Genomic DNA, 9,786 nt, shown 5'->3' on the forward strand with positions numbered 1-9,786 from the left:
TTTTCATTTGTTCATTTAGTTCAATCAAACTGTAGATATGAAAATTTTCTAGCGTTAAGATTCGCATCTCCTACCGTAAGCAATTAGATTTTTTCAAGTTATTTTAAGAATAAATAATAATAATAAAATCATATTTTAAATTTCTCTCACATACAAAAAATTACATTCTTACAATGAGTATTACATACTTGAGGCATCTTGTGTGTGAGAGACTGGTGCCTGATATAGGTTTCAGAGAAACCACGCGACCAGAATGAAACTGTAAACAATATAGAGTAACTTTAAATGGTTTGGGAATCGAACCCTTAACTTAGAAATAAAGAACTAGAGTCACTAGGTCATGAATAAGATAGTGTTCTGATTGGTACGAGGTGTTAAATGAAACGCGATTTTGCTACTAACATTTAATTGAAACATCAAAAGACCCAAGTGGGATTAAAACGTACACACTAGAAGATATGAATGTCGTGAGCGAACATCAGACCAAGTACAAGCAGATGTTGAAACATGCCCCAAACTGTGCTAGACATGGCTAGACTCAAACTTCCCATCAAACCATTGCCTAATCTTTGCAATTTCAATTTGCTGTCCGCCCATGACTGTTAAATACATCGAAAGAGACTTTCAAACCTTAACTCGTACTTATAAATAAGCTCCAATACACTGGAATGCCCATTAATGATTAATGCAAACACAACGAGATCTCACTGTACGGAGTAGCTAGAGTCATTTCAAGGTCTGCTGAAATTTCAAAAGTCCAGGTTCATTTTCAAACTCGCTTTCGTGCGTGGAGCACTGCTATTCAGTACATTGAGACTACACTATGTAAGAACAGCTTATATCTAAAGGAGAACGACTAGTTGGTCGGTTTTGGCTAACCACGCTTGTCAGGGTGTTAAATGCATAGTATGTGATTTTAAAATGTACTAAGCGTGGTTAGTAGGAGGATCTTAATATTAGTGAGGGAGACACAAAGCCATCGGCGTCATTTGGTCTATAGCCGACGGACGAATAGAGAATAAAATAGATATGTATGTGTCCCATTAGCGACGCTACCGGTGCAAGTCGAGTGCATAATATAGCTGCCTCTATTGCTGCCAATGGGAGGTCCTCAACGTGGCGTTTACATGGCGTAGTTGAAGATACGGTGGAAAAAGCTGAGACGCGGCAGGGTATCGTTATCCTCGGTGTTGTTGGAGCACTTGTTGTCGAAGTCGCAATCTGGAAATAAAGAGCGCAAGGTTTACAAAATGCACATTGCAAGGACATAGCTACGGCGTATCAACCGTATCAATAATACGGGGCCCCCAGGCCACACAATTAAAAGTAATTTGAGGCCTCCAACAAATGATTCAGGGACCGTCTACGGCACGCTCTGCCACTGGCAAAATGATGATATTATAGTCATGGTCTACAAGGTTGCAAAATATGGTAAAGGTACGATGACAGTTTTTTGCTGGCAATCAAAAAGTCGTTAAATTAACCAGAACAGGATGTGTTGTCAGGTCAGATCAGATCAAGCCGCTTGCTTTTGTAAAGCTTAAAGATCAGTTATTATCCAGTAATACTCGTATTTGGCGTGTGATCTTTTTGTGGAACCCTCTTTTCCTGAGCCAAGGTCACTATGTCTTCATTTCAAGGTCTTCTGACCCTCAAAGGGGTCAGTCAAAAAGTTGCGAGTTTTTAAAGTAAACCTTTGTGTTGGCCACCAGTCTGCTGTATAACGACCTTATTAATAGCCATTACAATGGGAAGTGGTTGTCATCTTATGTGATTTTTTTTTATTTCTGATAAATGCTACTTTTAAACGTCTGTTAGCTTCACAAGATCTTTATTCGATGAAATCGGCTATGACAAAAACTTTTTATACAACCCGGTCAAGTTAAACTGCGCACACGGCAGCCGCAGAGAGAGCATTCCAGCAAGGTGCGCAGTTAGCTCAATGGGGTCATTCTGACTGTATCTGTGTAAATTCAATTCTAATATCATTTCTATAACTTGCAACATCTTGTATTAAATGTCCTTGAATGATGTGTGTGTATGACAATAGCAATAGTAGCCATTGTAAAGTACAAAGTTGAACCGTTCTTCTATCATTGATTCCGTTGATTGATGTACGTGTATTTTTACCCGACTGCGCCAGAAGGAGGGTTATGTTTTTCGAGTGTTTGTATGTATGTGGGTATGTATGTATATTTCTTTGGCACGGCCTACAGCCTAAACGGCTTGACCGATTTTAGCGTGAGTGGTGTGAAATATTCATTGATGCCTCCGACTGCATTTGTGAACACTAAGTTGTCTTGTTTTTATCTTTTTAGTTCATTTTACGCAGTTGGTTTTTTTGTTTATTAATTTGGTTATTAACGCCCGTATTCACAAACGATGCTCATTCTGGGAGTGGTTGCTTAAGTGAAGCAGAAATCGGGCGCAGAGCGTTGAATAGAGCTCTGTGATTTGTTCGTGTGTCACCCTGTGCGTCCACGCGCACTTTGAGATCTCATAGTAATGTTTGTGAATACGGGGCGTGCAATTTAAGATATTATTATTAACTCACCGGCAACATAGGGTCGGAAGAAGTCAGCGCCGCTGGTGCACTTATGCAGAGACTCGCACCAGATGCACTGAAAATGTCAATAGAAGGAATGTTAGTTTTGATATTAGTAGTATTATTAGCCTTTATTAGGAATAGACGTACTTGATCTTCATGGGCGTTTAGGAGAGTGTTCAGATCACTGCTTAATATGAGAGAATAATTTTATTAATAAAAATGAGATCCGCAAGAAAACCAAAGTGAAATGGAGCTCGCAGAATTGCTAAAATCAAGTGGCAGTGGGCGGAGCACATAGCTCGTAGAGACGATGGCTTTTGGGACAGAAAAGTTCTCGAGTAGCGACCACGGGCTGGAAGACGTAGCGTGGGCAGGCCTGCTACTAGGTGGACCGACGATCTGGTAAAGGTAGCGGGAATAACCTTGATGCGGGCAGCGCAGGGCCGTTCCTCATGGAAAGCCTTGGGGAAGGCCTTTGTCCAGCAGTGGACGTCATTTGTCTGAAACGAACGAATGAATGAATGACTGACCTTGAAGGAGTCGTATTTTTCCTCGTGGGCCACGCAAGCCTCGCAGGTGTTGTACATGGGGCACGAAGGTTGGGCAATCAGCTGGAGCACGGAGCCGCTGGTGATGTTGTAGCCGTAGAACGGGATGCGGCTGTAGTTGTGAAGCGTGCGGCGGTTGACGTCTGCAAACAATCATCATCATCATCAAAAAGTCAAAATCGTTATCATCATCATTGTCATCATCAGGTCTTTTGATCTTCGCAGAAACACTAATTTACTAAAGGTAAATACAGGATGGGACACATAGCTCGTAGAGCTGATGGCCGCTGGGGCAGAAAAGTTCTCGAGTGGCGACCACGAGCTGGAAGACGTAGTGTGGGCATACCTCCCACTAGGTGGATCGACGAGCTGATGAAGGTCGCGGGAGGTGCCTGGATGCGGGCGGCACAGGACCGGTCTTTGTGGAAAACCTTGGGGGAGTCCTTTGCCCAGCAGTGGACGTCTTTGAAACCAACGAAATAATCCTCTATTTCACCTAGACTCCCTCTCCATACTGCCAAGACAGGTTTAGAATCTTCTGACGTTCGCGCATAGAGGTAGAAGAAAATGAAGGATTTGGCCTGCACCTTCCACCCCGGCTAGACGGATTGGGAAGACCTGAAGTTCGCATATTTGACTCTTAGTCCCCTTTATCGACGCGGTAGACGGGAAGAGTGGAGGTGGTCTTATTAAAGTCAACTGGAACCGCATGCCTTAACATTAACTTTTAGAATACTTAACTAATATTTTAGTCAAGTAAACGGTAAGATACTGATGATACAGGCTGCTATGCATGACTAGTCTAAAGGTTCGGCCAAACCAACGCGATCACACGCGATCAGCCGGCATGCAGTGATGGCGATCAATGCATTTAAGTCTGGTCGCCATCGCTGCACGCCAGCTGATCGCGTGTGATCGCGTTGGTTTGGCCGAACCTTTAGGCTAAATTAATGATTTTTGACTGATTCACAGCTACTTTCGTATTATACTCACAGAAAGCGACCTTATTCATGAAGTATGAATCGGCCAAGCCAATGAACACGGAAGCGCGGTCGCCAATGGACTGGATCTTCATCGGGACCTCCTTGTAGGCGAAGTAGATGTCGCCGTTCTTGTAGATGGTCACGGCGAAGGTGAACTTCAGGTTGCGGCGCTCGCGCAGCTTCATGTTCTCCCAGACGATGGTCACTTTGTCGGCTGAAAGTTTATGCGTTTATTTATTTCCTGAATCTATCTAAATATATATAACTCAAAGGTGACTGACTGACTGGCTGACTGGCTGACTGACTGACTGACTGACTGACTGACATAGTGATTTATCAACGCACAGCCCAAACCACTAGACGGATCGCTCTGAAATTTGGCATGCAAGTAGATGTTATGACATAGGCATCCGCTAATAAAGGATTTTACGAAACTCCACCCCTAAGGGGATAAAACGGGATCCACGCGTACAAAGTCGCGGGCGGCCACTAGTAGGTACTTTATAAGTATCTAAAAAGTCTGCGACATTTGTTTTTTTTTTTTCACTGCGCGTGCGTAGGCCAATGACAGGACGTTTTCGCCAGACTGTGTTAAATCGGGTTCCCACTAGAACCACACTGCCGTGTTCTTTGTCGATTGACTATATTACACGACATTATAGTCGTACAGACAAACTGAATTTCACGCGGACTAAACTGCGGGTAATCCCCGGGATAAACTTGATCTTTACTGGTTGAGTTTTTATTGGCGGTCAAGCTGATCCTGGCTACACAGGAGTTGCAGCGGTGGGAACGAGAGGTGGGAATAGTCCCGTATACTACTCAATATGTTTATTTCTTCCATAATAGTAATATATGTAGTGTAGATGTTACAATGTGATAATAGGTACAGTTAATTATGGACCCTGTCGGGCGCTGCAATTTAAAATTTTATGAAATATAAGAGAGGAGTCTTTTTTAATTATTAGATTAATGACTTATCTTATTTTATCATCTAAATATTATTTTATAGTGTAGTAACATTTTTTACTTAAAAGCTCTTTTAGTCCTTTTGAGAATTTATTATCATTATTTTCTTTCAGTAGATAATCGGGCAATTTATTATAAATCTTTATGGCCATATTATAAGTACTCGAAGAGGATTTTAGGCGGATGGTTGGTAACATTAACTTATTTTTATTTCTTAAATGGTATTGTGGACATGATTCTTCACGTTTTTTAAAAAATTCAAAGTGGGAACGGACAAAGTTACAAATATTTAAAATGTATGTAAATTATGTACAGAACCCTACCTTCTTCAAACAGTACGATGCCGCTGGTCTCGTCGAGGGTCAGGTCGAAGTTGGCCATCAGCGGCGAGATGTTCTGCTGCTGAGCATACCAACGGTGGTTGCTGGGTCCAGTGAACACGTATCCTCCGGTGCAGATGGTGATGTTCTTGAGGTAATGCCCATAGAACGGAAAATCGAACGGCATCCTCATCTCAAATGAAAAGTCGCGCTGCGAAGAATTATGATGTTAGGTATTAGTGTAATTGAAATAAAGGTGGGAAAAGCTATTCAGCAAAAATATTAAATGCAGCCAAGATACTTGCCCTTATAATTTTACACTTAATATATTAATTATTAAATAATGATTTGTTATAACAAACCAATCAGTCTTCATTTTTATTATTGTGTACCTATTTTGATTGACCTACAGTTTTGGTCACTGAAGACCGGGCTGAAGTAAATTCTTAAGCAGAGAAGCGAAAGTAGGTACATAATCGAACTTATATGTAACGGAGCAGGTACTATTGACTGATACGCGTGATACCATGTTGAGAGCTGAAAAACCTAGTAACAAACCTAGGGCTAAACTTGGAGTTTTGACCCACTCACACTCAGGAGTTAAATTTTTGTTGTTGTTCATCTTTCAGTCTTTTTCTTACTTTTGTGAGAGTTATAACCCCACATTAGTGTTATCAACTGTAGTGCCTAATAAGTTGTTTAAAAGAGCCTACTGGCTGACTCTGCTCTACAATATAACATCAAATCAAATCAAATCAAATATAGGTAATATAGGTAATTAGGTATTCTTAAATACTAAGGCTGAGTTGTACCACCTTACTTTGACCGTAACTTTAACGATAACCGGTGATTTTTATATGGAGTTTGACAGATTTTTGACATTTGTCCAAGTTAAAATACGATGGTGCAACCCAGCCTAAGCTTTTTTTCTTGCGACTCAGTCTTTAATAAGATGGACCTGAAATGTTTGTGAATTAATGATGAAAAGTAGTTGATCCGATTGTTTTTGGAAGTATGAACTGTAATAGAATACTTAGTTAAAATGCAACTCTGATTTGGAAATTCCACCTTCGAGACTGCTGTGAGCGAAAGTCTAGCAAATCAAATGAAAATATTTATTTCAGACATATTTAGGTATATATTTAGAATATCTCGATCATTCAGACTACAGTATACTTACCAATGTGCTATAAACTAAATGTAGACTTATACATAGTACATAACTACATAATATGATGTTCTAAGAATACTGTCAATTATGATGCTTACGATGCAAGTTGAGCCTGTGGTGATTAGAAGTAAGTTACGAGTGCGAGCTAATTTTAAATGCACTCGGTGCATGCATAAGATTTTTCTCATCGAAGAGATTTAGGTACTCGTATAAAATATGTTTGATTGATAAAATACTGTTAAAAGTAAAATTCAGCTCTGCTAATGCGATTTGTATTTCAAAGTCTTCCCCAAAACTACTTTATACTCGAATGACCTAACGAAGGTTTAACTCTACAATAATTTTGGAAATTTAAGCGAAGGCAAAGAAAAACGTAATGAAACATTATTTTATACTTACATATGCGTGAGGGGTGGCCATATTTTTCAGGGATGGGCGTACGATGACCCGGTTAGTGCCGTTGGTGACATTCGTCCAGTGCTCGTTGAAGTAGGTCTTGTTGTACACCAAAGCGCTTTTGTAGAAGCTATGGTCAACCTAACAAAGTACGGGGTACATCACTGCAAGTCTATACCTTTAACCTAATTGACTATGTTTATTACGATGAATGGATATAATTTTAATAATTCCAAAAAATCTATAAGCAGCGCAAAATGAATCACTGCCGCAAGCTTGACAATATTTTAGTGCCAAAGTTAATGAACCTATAGCTAAAAAATATTTTACAAAAATAAGTCGAAGTGCTAAATGAATCTAAAATAATATCTATTCCAAAATAATATAAGAGGTAGTTAATATGCTTGTGCGTTTGTAACATAATTAGAATACTAATTTGAACGTAAGCTCAGCTGCCGAGCGTCATAGAGCTTGCGCAGAAGCTTTTAAGGTAACGGACGGTCAAAGCTAAATCTACGCGTGCGGAGCCGCGTTAAGAGCTAAAGCTAAAAATATGTACAAATTGAACTTAAACTATTAATTGGTAAAAGACTTAGTTGAATAAAATCTAAGTTATACACAATATTTAATCAAGTAACAACTTCGTGGAAAGGTCAAAACACAAGCAATCTTAAATGACTACGAGTAAATGCAGTTATTGTTTTGTTAGGACTTTTGTTATCACAGATTTAATGGTTTGTTTACAGAGTTTAAACTTTTGTGTTCAAGACATGGTGAAGGGAAGGGTGGGAATAGATATAAAACAAACATCTTACGCTAAAAAGGGTTTAGAGATAGCAGGGTACATGAATTTTCGGTTACAAAATACAAGACAACCGTTAAGAAGTTGTGACGCGCCCTGCGACGCATCGACAGCCCTAACACCGAGCGCGGAGATTTTGACAACCCTACGGCTGCGCGGCCGCACGCCGCACGGACCGAGTTAATATAAGAGACGGCGGCGACCGCGGGCGCCTAGCATTCGCTCGGGAGCCATCGTAACAGCCAGACGATCGCGCGCGCGTCTACGGCTAATTACGCAAGAGTCCCTAGCGAATAGCTACCCTCACTGTTCCCACTAACCTGGCTCGATAGGACTTTCGGCTCGCGCGGTTTCCGTGACACGAGCGAACCATCGTTGCCTGTATACACATCCCAATCCTTACCGAGTGCATGCTTTACTCAATCCCGACCTGCGGTAGCAATCCCGCTGCCACCCTTCCTTTATTCCTCCCCACTCGCCACGTAGGTCCTAAGCCTTTTTACCTTTGGTATTCGAATCCGCACTTCGTTAACCTCGGTTACCGATTTGGCGAGCGGACCGTCCTACCCCCCTAGTTTATAAGTATCCAAACTAACACTACTTGCTAAACCTCGCACAGGGCGCCGCCCCTCTCGCGGATACGTAAACTAGTCTCGGGACGCGAACCGGGCGCGTCGCTATCCCTCTTGTCATAGTAGATTTGCAATTGTCAGTTCACCAGCAAACAATTCGAAGAAACACTAGAGAAATACGGAATCCATCACCGACTAACCGCACCATACTCCCCACAAGCAAATCCAACGGAACGAGTAAACAAGACACTGGAAACCATGATCTCAACATACGTTAACGAAAACCATAAAAAGTGGGATGAACACCTGTCAGAACTAAACTTCGCGCTGAACACCTCAAAACATGAAACCACAAAATTCACGCCAGCATTCCTGCTATTTGGAAAGGAACTAAGAAACCCAGGAGACAGGAACAAACTCCCGATACCACAAGTAATAAATAAAAAACAACTCGAAGAAATACACAACACAGCCAGAAAAAACCAGCACATAGCCTCCGTACAACAAAAAAAATACTACGATACAAACAAAAGAAACTGGGAACCACAAGTGGGCGAAAGAGTCATGAAAAGAAACTTCACTTTATCAGACGCAAATAAACATTTTTGCTCAAAACTAGCTCCAAAATACATTGGACCTTATACAATAACATACAAAAAATCACCAGTAATATTTGAACTAAAATGTCCAGAAAACCCGAAGAAAAAAATTACAAGCCACATAAAAGACCTAAAACCATACTACGATTAAGACATCAAAACAATCAACAAAAGTGGGTAATAAGAAAATTAATTCATTTAGACCTACCCGCAATACAAAATGTAACAAGACCTACGAAAAATCGCAACACAGAAAACAGTACGAAAGTTACACGCACAGCGTCAACATCATGTATGCGCAAAAGAAAACGGACGGACACTCAAAAGTAATAGTAATCAGAGGACGTGCTAAGGATATCACACTAACACACGACCGTAAGATGAGAGAGACAAAATCGAAACCGGAACCAGAACCGGAACCGGAAGATGAAAAAGAAGACATGGCGGACTGGACCAAAATAGAGCCGGACTGGACCGAGATCCTACAAATAGACATGGACAACTACATAAATCCGAACGAGGATCTGGACCCGGGACTGGACCTGATCGCAAACTGGCCGGAACTCCTGAACAAGACCCGGGAGGAGCTGGCCCGAGCAGCCGACCCGACCAGGAGGCGGCCAAGAAGGAGAAGACGCGGCCAAAAGAAGAAGCGGAGCGGCAAACCAAGACCACAAGACCGTCCAGGCCAGTAACTTTTATAATTTAGTTTCAATACCTAAGCTAGGTTTCAAGTACAAAGCACAAATTGATTATTATCTAGTCTGTTCTCGTTTAAGTAACCTTCTCAGTATTTAAAAGTACAAATTGTTTATCATCTAGTCTGTTCTCGTTTAAGTAAAATCATCAGTATTTAAAAACGTAAAGATAACCTATAA

General features: G+C 41.0%; 1 protein-coding gene across 1 annotated transcript; it reads right to left on the bottom strand.

Moving 5' to 3' along the window:
* Positions 1 to 400: 400 nt before the first annotated feature.
* LOC114358660 (plexin domain-containing protein 2-like) lies at positions 401 to 7,203 on the bottom strand. Its single transcript, XM_028312672.1, has 6 exons — positions 6,939 to 7,203; positions 5,372 to 5,579; positions 4,090 to 4,293; positions 3,079 to 3,239; positions 2,555 to 2,621; positions 401 to 1,221 (listed from the first exon to the last, which is right to left on the bottom strand). Exons 1-6 carry the CDS (start codon positions 6,957 to 6,959, stop codon positions 1,124 to 1,126), a joined length of 759 nt encoding a protein of 252 aa, XP_028168473.1. The 5' UTR covers positions 6,960 to 7,203; the 3' UTR covers positions 401 to 1,123.
* Between the last annotated feature and the right edge of the window lie 2,583 nt (positions 7,204 to 9,786).

The sequence above is a fragment of the Ostrinia furnacalis genome, unplaced genomic scaffold, assembly GCF_004193835.3.
Source record: "Ostrinia furnacalis isolate ACB-3 unplaced genomic scaffold, ASM419383v2 OfSCF4074, whole genome shotgun sequence".
NCBI lineage: Eukaryota > Metazoa > Arthropoda > Insecta > Lepidoptera > Crambidae > Ostrinia > Ostrinia furnacalis.